General features: G+C 41.9%; 1 protein-coding gene across 3 annotated transcripts in view; it reads left to right on the top strand.

Moving 5' to 3' along the window:
• The window catches only part of nox4 (NADPH oxidase 4), a 28,018-nt gene that overhangs the window by 9,012 nt on the left and 1,919 nt on the right, over window positions 1-17,087 (top strand). For all 3 annotated transcript variants that reach the window (XM_079675723.1, XM_079675724.1, XM_079675722.1), the window contains exons 3-17: window positions 490-600; window positions 1,014-1,098; window positions 3,056-3,153; window positions 3,466-3,493; window positions 3,962-4,034; window positions 5,753-5,833; window positions 6,393-6,552; window positions 8,012-8,176; window positions 8,416-8,478; window positions 9,496-9,556; window positions 11,721-11,802; window positions 13,723-13,842; window positions 13,936-14,044; window positions 14,578-14,646; window positions 16,458-16,558. In XM_079675723.1, coding sequence (XP_079531849.1) covers window positions 490-600; window positions 1,014-1,098; window positions 3,056-3,153; window positions 3,466-3,493; window positions 3,962-4,034; window positions 5,753-5,833; window positions 6,393-6,552; window positions 8,012-8,176; window positions 8,416-8,478; window positions 9,496-9,556; window positions 11,721-11,802; window positions 13,723-13,842; window positions 13,936-14,044; window positions 14,578-14,646; window positions 16,458-16,558 — 1,406 coding nt within the window. The remainder of the gene's footprint in view (window positions 1-489; window positions 601-1,013; window positions 1,099-3,055; window positions 3,154-3,465; window positions 3,494-3,961; window positions 4,035-5,752; window positions 5,834-6,392; window positions 6,553-8,011; window positions 8,177-8,415; window positions 8,479-9,495; window positions 9,557-11,720; window positions 11,803-13,722; window positions 13,843-13,935; window positions 14,045-14,577; window positions 14,647-16,457; window positions 16,559-17,087) is intronic.

The following is a 17,087-nucleotide window of genomic DNA, read 5'->3' as shown; positions in this document are numbered from 1 at the left end:
GTTTCGTAGACGAAAAAGAACATCCAGTGTTTCCGCCTGAAAACGGCTTTGATTATTGAGCTGTAGCTATGAGAGGTTTGAGAGAGTGATAAAGAGCGTATTAGGTGAGTAAGAACTTTTGGAAGAAGTTCTGAAGACAGAAAGACAGGAAGAAGTGATTCTGTTGATATTTACAGAGATTTGACTGTGTACACAGGCAGCTAAACTGTGATCTTTCTGACAAAACAAAATACTTTTCTATTTGAAGTCAAAGCCTCAGCAAAGAGGCGGCTTAAGGAGAACGATCATTAGCTCTCCAAACTGAGAAGGACAAAGGAGTTTTTGAAAACCCTGTGTGGCGGGGAAGTCATGCCTCAAGCCCTCATTGCGCTCCTTGAATAGTCCAAATCTGAAAAGGAACTGCTCAAAAGTGTTTATCTTAATCCGCCAGACCCTTATCGCTTTACATCCGCTTCATCAGCAACCTTACAACGCGTCTGTGTTTTCCAGCTAGGGCTGTGCATCAGCAGGGCATCTGCGTCTGTGCTGAACCTGAACTGCAGCTTGGTGCTGCTGCCCATGTGTCGCTCCCTGCTCACCTTTGTCCGAGGAACACACATGGTAAGAAAGAGACTGACTTGAAGGGCGGTAAAAAAGAGAGGAATGGGATGAAATGGTTTATAGAATTGTAAGAAACACCAGATGTCAATTTGAAAGTGTGCAGGATTTCTGAGGGACAATAGTTTTTTCAAAATCTGTTAGGGTGTTCCTGTTAGTATGTTTTTATTATATCTACTCATGTGTAGATATGGGCATATGGGAAATTCACTACTTAAATGCAATGTTTCCTATGAGGTACATTTGGGAGATTTTGACGTTAAGATTTATTAAAGTTGCCTCGTTGGTAAAGATACAATCTAAATATAGGGGGGGAAGAGGATATATCGAAAACTCAGTATAATGTGTTATGTTTCTCTTGACTCTAAGCCACAAAAATAACACTATTGTCTGTGTTATAACACACACTCATGCAGGTATCGAGCAGAGAAACTCGCAGACTGCTGGACAAGAGCAAGACCTTTCATGTGGCATGTGGAGTTTCCATCTGCATTTTCTCTGGTAAAAACTGTCACTTATCACCACAGCTGATATGTCTTTGTGTGTGTGTGTGTGTGTGTGTGTGTGTGTGTGTGTGTGTGTGTGTGTGTGTGTGTGTGTGTGTGTGTGTGTGTGTGTGTGTGTGTGTGTGTGTGTGTGTGTGTGTGTGTGTGTGTGTGTGTGTGTGTGTGTGTGTGTGTGTGTGTGTGTGTGTGAGGTGTTAACAAATGGACCCAGGCTGGCTCAGCAATCCTTGCGTACCAGCTGTGAAGCCCTTCTAGCTGGTCATGAAGATTTTTGCTGGTGTTTGGGTGGGTGGGTGGGTGTGTGTGTCAGATCTTGTTCCTGTGGGTCTCCCCTCATGACATCATGAGAGCTTCCAGCAGCTGTGTGTCCGCTGGGTCTCTGCTTCACAGGCTTCTTCCTTTTATCATTGTGTTTCCTGAGAGGCTTCATATCTGTATGGAAACACATGACTCTTTCTCACGATAAAGTGAAACTAAGTCAGCACAAGCCATCTAAAACAATATGCTGTGTGCTTTTTCTCTTAGTGATCCTGTCATAATAGTTTTTTTTATGGATTTGTATTTACATTTTATTCCTGTAATCCTATCAGAATGTCCAAACTAGTGAATGTGTGAGGTTAGGGCTGACCCATCTTGTCCCGTTGCCTAATAACTTTCTCAAGAAAAACTGTCAGTCCAAGAGAGGGAGTGGCTTTACACATTTTAAAGAAACTCTCATTTTTTCATCCATTGTAAAAAAATCAAGGCAACACAACTTTCGAGGCTGCATTAGCTGCTTACATGTTTAATAACAGAAAACGGACCCATAGAAAAATTCTCTTCACTATGGCATCTTCTGTAGGCTTAAGTCTTATTTCTTCACTGCCATTCACTCCTCACACACACACACACACACACACACACACACACACACACACACACACACACACACACACACACACACACACACACACACACACACACACACACACACACACACACACACACACACACACACACACACACACACACACACACACACGCACATACCATGTATACATCACTTCAGGGGACATTACATTGACTTACATGCATTTCCTGGAGACTTATCCTAACCCTTAACCATAACCAACACATGCCTAACCCTAACCCTAAACCTAACCAAGTCTTCACCTTAAAATTAATGATTCCCCTCATGGGGACCTCCAATTTGTCCCCATAAGGGAAGCCAGTCCCCACACGTGACTGTGTAAACAGATTTAGGTCCCCCCAAGTATAGTAATGCTAGGCCACACACACACACACACACACACACACACACATACACACACACACACACACACACACACACACACACACACACACACACACACACACACACACACACACACACACACACACACACACACACACACACACACACACACACACACACACACACACACACACACATAGACCCTTCAGGCAAAGCTCTCATGTTATAATAGCGGAGTTCCAAAGTGTTGAGACAGCAAATGATAATGAAGACAGCAGGGATGGGAGAGAGACACACATGGAAAGAAGAAAGGGGGGGTGGGGGGAGCAATGGGAGTGAGAGAGGGAGAAAAAAGGACTCTTGTGTCTCATGATTACGCCCTCTAATTCCATCAGCTGTCGAATGGCTGCATGGTTAGCCTATGATGTCAGGGAGGTGTGTGCGAGTGTGTGTGTGAGAGAGTGTGTGTGTGTGTGTGTTTCAGTGAGTCAGGAGGATATTTTGCTGACTTTCTGCTGAATATACAAAGAGATGTTTGTACGAGTGTCCCCTTGCAGATCATTTTGACCATTATAATTAAGACTTTGTGTGCGTGTGTGTGGGTGTGTGTGGGTGTGTGTGTTTAAAGCAGAGGAGTTGTTCCATATGTGTGCTGTTGTCTGTGCACAACAAATGTGTTTCAAATGAATACTGTGTAACTCTTTCTCTTCTTCTGTAGTTGTACATGTGTCTGCCCACCTGGCGAATGTTGTCAACTTCAGTGTGAGCTACTCAGAGGATTTTCCTGCTCTCAATTTGGCTCGCTACAGAGGAGAGGTGAGACACAAACACGTTTTGTCCTTTTTACTTTTGAGGCCCCCTATTGACTTGATGCATTCCTTGCCTCTAACCATAACCATCACAAGAACATGTCTAACCCCAAATCTCCCTGTGACCTTCAGGGTGAGGTAAGCTTACAGAACTATGGTAAATCTCCTTAAAGGCATTTATAGTGTTTCACTAAGTTGCACACACAAACAGTGGCACAAGTGGTTGTTGAAACATTTAAAAAACGGAGTCAGAGGAGGAAGTAATATCCCTTTGCACCATTTCTGCACACCTAACCCATTTTCTATGTATCTTTCACAGGACCCCAAACTGATAATTTTGACCACAAGTAAGAAGCACTACTTTCTTATACAGTATTTCCTTCTGACTGTGTGTGTGTGTGTGTGTGTGTGTGTGTGTGTGTGTGTGTGTGTGTGTGTGTGTGTGTGTGTGTGTGTGTGTGTGTGTGTGTGTGTGTGTGTGTGTGTGTGTGTGTGTGTGTGTGTGTGTGTGTGTGTGTGTGTGTGTGTGTGTGTGTGTGTGTGTGTGCGTGCGCGCATGCGTGTGCGTGTGCGTGGTGTTTATGCTGGTAAAGGGGATACTTAAAACAATTTAAGGGTGTAAACATCTTGCAGATTAGAGTGGTTTTTATTTCAGGAAGAGAGAAGGAAGTCATGCTGTGTTCAGACTTATCTTAATCCAATGTTTTGCGGTTTCAGTGGGTAAAATGAGTCCATATAAAGAACTGGATTGCTTGCCTGCTATTAAACTTATCTCATGTTAATGTGTCCTATTTTAATTGCCTGATTTTCTTCAGTCCCAGGAGTCACGGGCGTCCTGTTGGTTCTCATTCTCTTCCTGATGTTCACCTCATCCTCCTACTGCGTACGGTAGGTCAGCCAGACCCAAACCTAGAACGTCACATCTCAATGTCTATGAGCTTGTGTGAGAGAAAAAACCTTTTTTGAATGGTTTGCTGACTTGCAACTTTTTCATTTAAATGAATGGGAGCCTGGTATCTAGTAATCTCAGTACAACTTATTTTGTGCTTGTATTTACGTATCTGCTTTGCTATGTATCTCTTTGTATTGCTTCTGTTTCCTTTTTGTTTCTGCCTGAGTTCATCTTGCGTGTCAGGTCAAAGAGAAATGCAAAATGGAAACCATAAGGAGACGTGCTAACAGATCTCTGTTACAGATGAAATCCTCACTAAGTGTTCCACTCATGGCTCTGTCATTACTCGGGTCATAGAGGGTCACCCATTCTGCATGTGTGCATATGTGCGTGTGTGTGTGTGTGTGTGTGTGTGTGTGTGTGTGTGTGTGTGTGTGTGTGTGTGTGTGTGTGTGTGTGTGTGTGTGTGTGTGTGTGTGTGTGTGTGTGTGTGTGTGTGTGTGTGTGTGTGTGTGTGTGTGTGTGTGTGTGTGTGTGTGTGTGTGTGTGTGTGTGTGTGTGTGTTCGTGTTCGTGTTCGTGTTCGTGCAAGTGCTGTCCTTGCTTTCTTCCGCAATCGAACAGAGGACAAGAGGCTTTTCCAGACCACTTAGGGCTTTAGAGAAGAGTTTGTGGAAGTGTCTTAAGTGCTGGGATGAAGGCTGCCGCACCAGAAATACCTGCATAATGTCACAATGGTCCAGTGATACTACCAGACAATAAGGCCCTGAAGATTACTCAAACAATAATGAAAAGATTTATAAATAACAGAATATATAAAAAAACAATAATACTGATTAAATACGAGTAGATCAAGATAACCTGAACATCATTGCTATGCTTGTGTGTCCAAAACACTGAAAACAATGTTTAAAAAAAAAAGCGGAAACAATGTGTCTTTAATTCTGACATATGGTAATATTCAAAGTATTTATATTTAAGCCAGCCTTAACATGTGTTGTCACCCTGTTAATGCTGGACAAAAGAAAACAACTTTAGGTGTTTTGCTTACTTATACTTCTACTGATAACATACAGTATGAGGGTCTCCCAGAGCACACTACTGAGCAGAGATTTATTTTAATGGGAATATATTTGTACAGATTCTATTCGTAAGGTATACTAAATGTGCAAATGTTTATGTTATACATCTGTTTTCCTTTGAGACAGTTTTACGAGACTTTACAAATATAGGCTAAGGGTACAATCACTTGATTATTAAGCAATGATCACTTAACACTTTCATTTTGTTTTATAATAAACTAAGATGCTCGGCTGCGTGGCGTCCCTTTGCAGAAACAGGGTATACTTTAAGAAAACAAAAATGACAGATGTTGCAGTAGCAGAGGATGAATACAGGGTTTGATGACGCTCATTGTTTGCAGTATTTATGGGGGGTCGTTTTGTGTAATGACCCCTTTAATATTGACCTCTGATGTCCTGCTTACTCAGGCTCTGTGCTGGCAGTCTGTGCGTCTGGTCCTGAACAAACTCTGACCTCGCTTTCTTCTTTTGTTGTCTTTGCTCTTTTTGTGCCTCTTGTTCTCTGGTTTCCTTATATCACATTACAAACGTTATAATTCCTCATTTATATTTACATTTTCATAATTATCTCTCTTTTGAAAATCCTTAGTGTTAGAAGAGTTCCTTAAATCCTATATGATGCTTCTTTTTCAGGTTGTCCAACTATGAGATCTTCTGGTACACACACAACCTCTTCATTGTTTTCTACATCATCCTCATGGTGCACATGGTCGGGTAGGTGTCTGGGCTAAGCATTACATCTACGTGTGTGTGCTTCTGTGTGGGTTTGTCTCCGAATGAGTCGACACGTTTTGTTTTTTGCACAATTTGTCTCCCTCTCAAGCACTTCTTACAGAAAACAAGATAAGAGTTAGCTTCAAATGTGAATGTCAGCAAATATTGGTGACTCCCACTAACAGCTGGAGACGTCTCTACATTTGCTCAAGTTGCTTTTGACTCACTGATGAAATAAATCACGCAGTGTTTAACTGAATCCCTTCCTAAATGAATAGTCTTGTTATAGAGCTAATTTACATGCTAATATAATGTCACTTGCTCAAGACAGCATTTCATTTGAATTCAATTTTCTAAGAGTTTTTAATGGAAATTCAGGATGTAGGAATCTTTTAATACCCTCATAGAAATTCATAATTTATACTTATTTTTCTTCTCACGTCACACATGTGGTCCTAGGCTGAACATACACAAACATACATACGTACTTTACAGGCAATCCATTATGTTTCACTAAAATCCCCATCTAACATCATCTTGATTCTTGTTTTTCCATCAGAGGAGCTCTGAAGTATCAGACCAACTTAGAGGGCCACCCTCCTGGCTGCCTCGGAGCCAATCAGAGCAGCACGGAGCAGCAGGGTGAGGAGCCGGAGGCGGGTGTGGACGAAGAGAGAAGATGCGGAGAGGAGGCTCACTTCCAGCCGCACTACCCTCAGGTGTGTGTGTGTGTGTGTGTGTGTGTGTGTGTGTGTGTGTGTGTGTGTGTGTGTGTGTGTGTGTGTGTGTGTGTGTGTGTGTGTGTGTGTGTGTGTGTGTGTGTGTGTGTGTGTGTGTGTGTGTGTGTGTGTGTGTGTGTGTGTGTGTGTGTGTGTGTGTGTGTGTGTGTGTGTGTGTGTGTGTGTGTGTGTGTGTGTGTGTGTGTGTGTGTTGTAAAGTTTTGTATAAGTAGTGAATACATGTGTTGAGTATTTGGGAGGTGTCGGAGGCAGTTTATTAGAGGTGCAGTGCTGTAGGGGAGGGGCAGGCATCCTCTTCCTACTTCAAGGCCGGTGTTTGTGTGTGTTTCTTCCTGCGGGTGTGATTATGTGTTTGCACATGGTCGTTAAGCAGCGAACTGGTTCCATAAAATCCCCCTTAAACCCCATTGTGCTTTGCAGGTTTTACTGGAGTTGTGAGCAATTAGTCTGCTCAGGGTAACTGCAAACAAAAAGAAGCAGAAACACAGATAGGAAGGTGGAGAGATTTCACGTGTGTTCTCACAAATATACTCTCGAGTCTGATTCAGAGCTTTGTTGTGTTAGGAGAATCAGCCTTGATTAAAGGCAACATAGGATTCCCCAACGTGTCCTGTATCAGAGCTAACGCTGCAGTCTTTTTATACCACCCAGATCGAAATTATAAGCAGCCTTGAGGGGAAAAAATTCCACCTCCCGTTAGAATTTTGAGATGGATTAATCTACAGCATTGATGTGTTCACTTTGCAAAAGTAAGAACGGATCTGAAGTTACATCTTTTTAAAATCCAAAGTCAACACAGATGCAAGTTTTTTTACTAATTTAAACAGCCTGCTAATACACTCTCCATTTATATCTTTAAAAAAAATGTAACTCAATAGAACTAGCTACTTTATACTTCATTGTAATATACCTGGTGTGACAATAAGCCAAGCAACAGGGGTAACCATCTTGGTTGCGTGAACGCTGCCCTCATAATTAGAAGTTTACCTTCTAAAATGCTATAAAATCTAGCTTAAGCATGTCTGCAGATATGTTTAAAATACTTCAGTAACAAACCTTCATCAGAGTCCATCTGAAGGCTGTTGAAAATGTACACTTATCAAAGCAAACCTCTCTGCAGGGCTGCACAGAGAAAAGTGGTTCAGGTAACCATTTCTCGACAACATGCTCTAGAGCCATGCCTGTAAAACAGTGTGTCGGTCCAAATGTCTTAATGTAACCTTAATGTAAAACTCAAAATAACTGTAAGTGTGAATGGCAAAACCCACTATGTCTCTTATGTGCAGACAGCAAAGCAGCCTTCAGCATTAAATGAAAGCTATAATTTGTTTTTGTATTTGTGCCAGTCTTCTTTCGAAATGCCTCCATTACTTGTTAGAACGATCAAGTGTTAATATAACGATGGATCAAATCTGTTTTTTTCTTTGTGTATTTGTAGACATGGCTTTGGGTGTCCGGCCCTCTCTGTCTTTACTGTGCCGAGCGTTTCTACCGCTACATCCGGAGCAGCGACCCTGTAACCATAGTGACAGTCATCAGGCACCCCTGTGATGTCATCGAGTTGCGCATGCTGAAGAAACACTTTAAAGCTCGACCTGGACAGGTGAGAAGACATTACATATTTATCTGCTCAATGTTTGAACTACTTTGCTATTAAGTTTGACAAATTATGTTTTATGAAGACGATATAAACGCCTCTGCTGTATGATTCCAAAGTTAAAAGGTTTATCCAACTTTTTCTCCTGCACTTTCTTTGGTTTGCTCTCAACATGCCCCCCCTCTAATCCTCTCTGTCTCTTTCTGCCCCTTTCTGTCTCGCCATCTCCTCCTTCTCTTTCTCAGTATATTGTTCTTAACTGTCCAGGTGTCTCTTCATTTGAGAACCATCCCTTCACACTCACAACGGTAAGACCCTTTGCAACACATTCCTCACTCATGACACAATGCAACCACACACACACACACACACACACACACACACACACACACACACACACACACACACACACACACACACACACACACACACACACGCACCCCCACACACACACGCACCCCCACACAGACACACGCACACACACGCACACACACACACACACACACACACACACACACACACACACACACACACACACACACACACACACACACACACACACACACACGCACACACGCACACACACACACAGACACACGTCTTTACAGTTTCTAAAATGTTCTTCCCCCTGGCAAAGAACATGCAGTTATTTGTCTCTCTCAACATCCCGCCCTCCTCTGCTGCTGGCTGACATGTGAATGACAGCTGGGTCGTCCAGATATATTCAGTTTCAGATTGTTTGTAAATGTTTTCAGATTAAGTTCAGATTGTATGAGGTAAAAGCGGAAGACACACAAACAACTTGCTGTTAAGTCAGCATACAGGAATTGACTCAAACTCACAAAGAGAGACACACACACACACACACACACACACACACACACACACACACACACACACACACACACACACACACACACACACACACACACACACACACACACACACACACACACACACACACACACACACACACACACACACACACACACACACACACACACCAGTATGTGCATGCCTATGCCTGGGCTCTGAGGAGGAAGGCAGCGACTCACACTGACAGAGAGCAGACAGACCCCTGAGGCTAGTAATGCAGCCTGCCAACAGGAAGGTTGTGTGTATCAGTGTGTGTGGGTGTGTGTGCGTGCATTGTAAAATGTAATGAAAAGAGTTCTCGCTATGTAGCATGGTTGAGTGTGTGCATGTCTGTCTTTGTGTTAGTTGCACATGAGTCCAACAACTAGGAGTGTGTGTTCTTGTGTATGTCTCTGTGTGTGTGTATTGTGTCGTGACTCACTGTCTGCTCTCTCTCTAACTCCTTGCAGTGTCCCACAGAGAACAAGGAAACGTTTGGCGTTCATCTCCGAGTCGTGGGAGACTGGACTGGTGGGCGGACACACACACACATTATTATGCTTACATGTGCAGAAACGCAGAGATAAAAGGAGCGACAAATAGACATACGCACACATTTTTTGTTGCCTATCAGAGTGGAGGGATGGAAGTCTCTTTGTTTGTTCCCTTGTCTCTGGGGAGGCATTTACAAAAACCTACATTTGTAAGTGTCAGTGTGCCTCTGTCTCTACCGGTATTTCTCACTTTTTGTGTGTGCATGGTTCCCACAGTTTTATTGGCTCGATGGAAAACTTGAGTTGCCATGCTGCATGGGCATACACATAAATAATACACAGTTATTTAAAACTTACAGAGCTTGTTGGTTTTCTTCTGAAGGGCTGCAAATCTGTACATCTGTCTTATGTTTTTGAGGCACAAGCACTCTACATACATTTAAAGTAGATCAGAGAAAAGGAAAAGCCAATGACAAGAAACACTATCCTATCCTTCCATTTTCTTTTATTCTTATGCATTAGCTCCATTTGTATACAGCAGACTTAAACGGCATTAACTTCTAGAGCAGTGGTTCTCAACTGGTGGGTCGCGACCCACTTTCAAGTGGGTCGCAGATGTGAGTGAAAAAAAAAATACAAAAAGAAAATTCCTTTTTTTTTTTTCTTTTGGTTGAAAAAGTCAAACTATATGTTAGTATTTCAAAAAATCTCAGCATGTGTGCTTTTTTATGTTATACAGTTCAGCTTTGTTTCCATCATCTCATTGAACCTTATTTAAAAGCGTTATTTTGTTCTGTGAAGGGATAAGGGATATATGCACTAGGGGTTTCACCAACTAATCGACTAGTCGACTACCTTTACCACTAGTCGGCGCTGTAGGCCCTAGTCGACTAGTCGTGAAAAAAATGGAGGTAAACGAGGTGCTGCAAAATGCTCCAAAACACGTCCGACATTCTTATGTATGGCAGTACTTCAACGAAGATGTAAGCAACTCCACAGTGAAGTGTCAGTTGTGTACAGCTGTACTGAAGTACAATACAAATGCATCTGCTATGCGCAACCATCTGAAGATGAGACATCCGCTGCCGACAGCTAGCACTAGCAGTAATGCTAGCACCAGTGAGCAACGGACCGGCGTCAGGCAAACGAGCAGCAAGAAAACACGGGTCAACAGTGATGCGGATGATGAGCCACGGGATTACTGCCAGCGGACACCGCATATCCCCACAATGGATAATCCACTGGAGTGGTGGGCAGAAAACGTGCACCGCTTCCCCCGCTTTCGAGGAGCTACCTGGCTATTCCAGCCACAAGCACCCCGAGTGAGAGGGTTTTTTCCCTGGCAGGCAACACTGTCACCCGAAAGCGGTCAAGCCTCCTTCCCTCACATGTCGATGCGTTGGTGTTCAAACCAAAAATATGGAAAGGTGGACGTTATCGTGGAGGACAGCGAATAAAGTGTTGCGCACTGGATTTACGTGGCATTTATGTAAACAAGAGTTTTTTGCTGTCGATTTTGGTGAGTCCAGTGTTTGTTATTTACTCAGCCATGTAACACAATTTAAAATGCAGTGTTTAATGTTACTGTATGAGTTCCAATAGAAAATACAGTTGTAAACCTCTCTTTGTGTGTCTCTATTATGACGTAACGACTAGTCGACTACTATTTTGAAAAACTAGTCGACTAGTAAATATTGGTAGTTGTGAAACCCCTACACTGTACTTCACTTTAATTAATATTGTATGCTGCAAAGCGTATATATTACTGCAGGATTTTTTGTCGAATAGATTTGAGTGGTTCAAAATTTCGGGTCGCGATCTATTGACTAAGGAAAAAGTGGGTCCCGAGGCCTGACCAGTTGAGAACCACTGTTCTAGAGGAAGCCTTGGCCTTTGGGAGCCTGTGACATAATCGAGAACATGCACACTTTTTTCCACTTGCTACTGTACATATCCCCACACACATGCTTTCAGAACACAGAAAGGTAAGTGGGTCTGTTTGGGTTGGCCCCTTAATCTGCCGTGAACACATGTTGTAAGGAAACAATGGAAAGCATTGAGTGGGAATGTAAAGACACTTCTAAATATGGCAATAACTGTACAGTATTGTTTACATGGTAATCTTGATGTCACTCTCCATTCTTAGAGAGTTAGATCAGTGGATGAAATAATATGAAACTTAAAACCTCTCCTCCCCCCAGAGCGATTTACACAGCTGTTACTTCCTGAACCAAGGATAGACTTGGAGATCCTTCCCATGGTGCAACAGAGGAGATACCCAAAGTATGTGTGTGTGTGTGTGTGTGTGTCCATATGAGGGGCTGTTGTGTGTGTTTGTGTGATGTGGCTTACATGATTTCTCATGAAGGCGCAGAATCACAGAGGGGTCAGAGGTTTTGACCTCCTGACCTCTGAACCCATCCTCTTCCTGCTCTGTGTTTGAGAGAGAGATAGGCAGAGATGGAGAGGGAGATGAGTTTGTTTTGCGACAGTAAACCAGAGCTAAACAAACCATCAAAACCCCCAGACCCCCCTCCCTCTATAAAGATTGGCGAGGTGTACAAAAATGCAAAGTTAGGGTTAATTTCCATGTATTGTTATAGTTCGACTAATTACATGCATATATTGTTAATAAAATGTTTTTTTTAATTGTTTTCAAGAAAGACAAATAGTCAGACATTTTGGGAAATATACAATATCTGCAATATTGATTACAGGCTTTACTACACCATGTTTAATTCATGGATGTATAAAGAAAACTGGATACTGAGTGTGAGACAGGACCCCGTTCATTCCTATGAAAGTTGCTCAGTGGCGCATGAAGCCAAAATGTCCTGAGTCTTGAGGGCAAACGTTTTTATTGATTTTGATTTATAGACGTCTCTTTCCCTATCTAAGTCAATGGGGAAAAGTCTTTATTGGCCCATTGACACCACGGACTAACACGGACGTTGTAGTACCACCGTTTGGCCACTATAAACATTTCCTTTAAAGGTGACCTATCATGCAAAATGCACTTTTGTACGTCTTTTATACATGAATATGTGTCCCCGGTGTTCCAGGGAACTCACCATGTGTCAGAAAACACAACCCTCTCTATTTTCCTCCATACCCAAATCTCTTAAAAAGGGGCTGCAACGGATCTGATACAGACTGATCCAGATTTGAACACTTCTATGACGTCACAGAAGTGGCGCTAAGGCTATTGGGCCAACTCCACCAATCAGGAGGAGACAGCCACGGACATTGCCGTTCGAAAGCGCTGGAGACGCTGTAGTACATATGCCAGGCCTGTAGATGGTGCTGTTCTCACAGAATCAGCCCATGCAAAGACAGTGTTAAATTGAGCGAAATGAGGAATGGCTAAAATGCATGATCTGTTTGGTATTTAGAAAAATAAAAAGTATAAATATGCCTTATATAGGTATGGTCCTACACTATATTATTCAAATATAGCATGATAGGTCCACTTTAAGGTCAGCCGCGCATCCGTGGCACTTGGTTTTTGGTAGTTCACTGAAGTGTTACTGAGCACAGTGCTTGTGATTATGGTACAGTAATGCTGAGCCAAGCCTCAGTTGGCCCAGTTGTGAGTGTTGGGGTGGGTAAAGGCTGCTGTAACATTGCCAAGCATTCTTTCTTGGCTCAATTTAGAGTTTGGTGTCTCTATGTAATTTCTTAAAGCAAAGAAATCTTCTGGTTTTACTCAGCTTGGTACGTTTATACAGTATCTATGTGTTTGCAATGTGTGTATGTGTGTGTGAGAAAGATGTACATTTGATTTCAAAAGTATTTGAGCAGCTGTTTTAGGGATGGTGTGTGTGTGTGTGTGTGTGTGTGTGTGTGTGTGTGTGTGTGTGTGTGTGTGTGTGTGTGTGTGTGTGTGTGTGTGTGTGTGTGTGTGTGTGTGTGTGTGTGTGTGTGTGTGTGTGTGTGTGTGTGTGTGTGTGTGTGTGTGTGTGTGTGTGTGTGTGTGTGTGTGTGTGTGTGTGTGTGTGTGTGTGTGTGTGTGTGTGTGTGTGTGTGTGTGTGTGTGTGTGTGTGTGTGTGTGTGTGTGTGTGTTAGGGATCTGACTGTGGGATTTCCCATGCAGGATGTTTCTCTTGTTATGTGTTTTTTTACCTTGAGGGTAAAGTATAAATACATATGTGTATATTTTTCCAGTTGCTTGTTTAATGTTTTTGTCTACACTGTATGTTCAGGCTTTACGTGGACGGTCCCTTTGGAAGTCCATCAGAGGAAGTGTTTAACTACGACGTCAGTGTTTGTGTCGCGGGTGGAATAGGAGTCACGCCTTTTGCCTGCGTGCTGCATGCGCTTCTGTGAGTTATGAAAAAGAATATCATACACTGGCAAATGAAAAGCAATTTAGGAAATTATTCATATCTTCCTTTCTTTCTGTCTTCTTTCTTTAGTGACGGGTGGACAGGTTTCAGGTTGCAGAGGTTGTACTTTGTGTGGGTCTGCAGGGAGCTCAAGTCCTTCTACTGGTTTGCTGAGTTGCTGTGTGCCCTTCATCACAAGGTAGGGAGAAAGTCAGCATGCTGAAGCCTTCATGTTCAATCAATTGAAACATGGTGGATTCATTTCTGGCTCATATTCAGAGTTTGTTTGTCCGACTAGTATCCAGTCTTTTCAGTCTTTGAATGACAGCCTTATGTCAGAAGATTCCATTTTTTTTTACCTGAGCCACTGCCCCTAAAATGCCTTTGCATGCCCCTGCTTTAACCTTAAAAAAGCCAGCATAGTTTACAAGCAATGATAATCCACCATCATTATATTAACACTTTCACTATTGAGAAAGGGTATTTGCTCTCAGTCAGGTCAAATAAAGTTATTTCAGGTATTTAAAATGAAGGGGAAGGTCAGAGGTTAAAAAGCGCAAAAGACCGCAGGGGAGACGTTACTGTGGCCCCTGTGCTTTTAAATCTCATTGAAGTGAAACAAAGTGTATGTAGAAATATGGTGCAATCAAATCAAAGTACATGCAAAGAATCACAAATGAAATGAAATGCAGAACCACTAAAACAGATGCTATGTCTGTGTTTGTCGTTTAGCTTTGGCAGGAAAACCGACCGGACTACTTTAATCTGAAACTGTACGTCAGTCAGACAGACAACCTGCAGGTAGGTGTGACAAACACACGCACTCTTCGTTCATCTTATCATTGCAATTACTTTTCAGTCATTCATCTTTCATTGATATATTGTACTAGTCAAAGGTCAACCACTAGAGGGTGGTATATGACAGAGAGAGAAGCTACAGGGTTTCAAGTCGTGTATGTTGGTGTAAGTCTGTGTGTTGTGTCTATTCTCTTTCTGAACTACACAATATTTATTATGTCAGATTGTATCAGCACTTTAAACATTTTTTATTTCTTTTTGGGAAATTCACATTCTGTTGTTTTTATCAATTGTTTGGGCATATTTCTGATCAAATTGCTGCTAATAATTCCTGTAGTGTTAAATAGTTTATTTTGATGGGATCAAGCAAAACTATTGATAATCCAGGAAACATGTCAGATATGGATGTATCAAATAGGAAAACAAAGCCAGGATTTTCTCTTGGAATGTTTAATGTTCTGTTACTGAATTACAATTAGCTGTCATGTGACACCTATACAAAAACTCCTCGTTAGTATAGTGGTCAGTATCCCCGCCTGTCACGCGGGAGACCGGGGTTCAATTCCCCGACGGGGAGAGTTACACCTTTTTTTAATCACGTTACACCCTGACCAAGTTAACAGGAAGCCGTAAAACCTGCCTGTGATGAATCAGAGCCTGTCAGAGGCAGCAGAGGCACAGTCGGTGAACTATGAGAAACACTCAATGTAGTATTTTTGTCCATGCACAAAACATGCATGAACGAATGATCTTACTCTGTACAGATATCCAGTTTCGTTGCTCTTAGTTATAAGATAAGCTTTGGTAAAGGCAGCAAATCAGATAACACTCTTTTGTGCTGCCTCACCCATCTACTGAAAGGTCCTGATTCGTATCAGAGTTTAACAGCTAACCACAAAAAGGAAGTGACATGTCACCCAGCTTTTCACTCACACCTGTGTACTATGGGAATGGTTTGAGATATACCGAGGTTTTTGGCGTGTCAGTCTCTAACCCCAGATTGATCTAGCATTCCAAAAAGTTAGTTCTGCACATTATTTGATTTCTGTTGAATCGCCTCTTTATATTGCAGATGGATGATATAATCTTTAAAATGTTTTATCTATGATTGCAGAGTAAAACAAAACTGTCAAGACCTTCTAAAAAAAGACATAAATAGTAATACATAAAATACTACAGTGCATCATACAGGAGCTCAGATACATTTTAGATTTACCTGGTGGATTTAAGGCCGTTATTTTAATCTGAGAAAGCTCGATAATGAACTGTGACAAGGCTCAGTATATCAATAACTTTTATGGCTGATACAGAAACAACCCACGCAGCTCATTTCCACTTAATCCCACCTTGCAGCCCCTGAATTTGGCTTGGCTTTGTTCATAACTGCCCAAAGCTGTTTGCACTACAGATAACGTTTAATGGCCCTTTAACTGGAGCGCACAGGCTGCTACAGTTTAAGTGTTAACAGGAGAAAGCAAGAGAAGTGGAGGAAGAAGGGGCCGAGGAAGATGGAGTACCCGTTGTCCTGATTGGGATCTTTTAACCTATAAATGTCAAAATTGATTTTCTTCTAAAAAGGTGTCATCAATCCGCTACTGAGTTGGTCAGATGTCGCTAGTAAAGGAAATATGGAAAATATCATGAAGGATAGGTTCCTTCCATAATGGCTGGATTTACACGTCCAACTATTTGCTTACAAACTTAAAAAGTGATAATATGTAAGTGTTGTATCAATTGCCACAAAATGACCAAAACAAATCAGTTATTGCAGGATTGTGAAAACTCGATGTTTTATCTTATTACTTCTTTTCCAGAGCATGTCGGAGGAGAAGTACCGTCCACTCACCTCGAGGCTGCTGGTTGGTCGGCCCAGGTGGAATTTACTGTTTGATGAGATCGGGAAGACCAATAAGTGGTAAGTAGATTTTGAATGTCCAGGGGTGAAGATGCTCTCCAGTGTTATTACGTCTAAACTCTTTGTCTCAATACACTGTATTACTTGTGTCATATTGTTCCAGCACGAGCACTTCTATAGTAATCTACTTGTGGCAAACAGCTTTTGGTGACCTTATCTTAACAGAAATGCATTGTGTTAAAACACAAAACAAGGCCACAGAGACAAATAGAACTATGTCTATAATAATAATAATAATAATGTCATTGATCAATTATTGGGCATATCTTTGATCATACTGTAAAAAACAGCTTATTTTTCCTCCAGTCTTTGATAAATGATAAAATATCAATGATTGATTTAAAATGTAAGTCGTACTGTATATATTAATCAAATCAATCCAGGTTTTTTTAGTTGCATTTTTAGCCTTTGATTGATGACTTCCTGTTTGAAGGTCATGTGACCTGATAAAAGCTCCTCGTTAGTATAGTGGTCAGTATCCCCGCCTGTCACGCGGGAGACCGGGGTTCAATTCCCCGACGGGGAGAGT

Source organism: Notothenia rossii (assembly GCF_949606895.1).
Source record: "Notothenia rossii genome assembly, chromosome: 4".
Taxonomy (NCBI): domain Eukaryota; kingdom Metazoa; phylum Chordata; class Actinopteri; order Perciformes; family Nototheniidae; genus Notothenia; species Notothenia rossii.
Note: the sequence above shows the minus strand (reverse complement) of the source record. Positions and strands in the feature narration are given on the sequence as shown.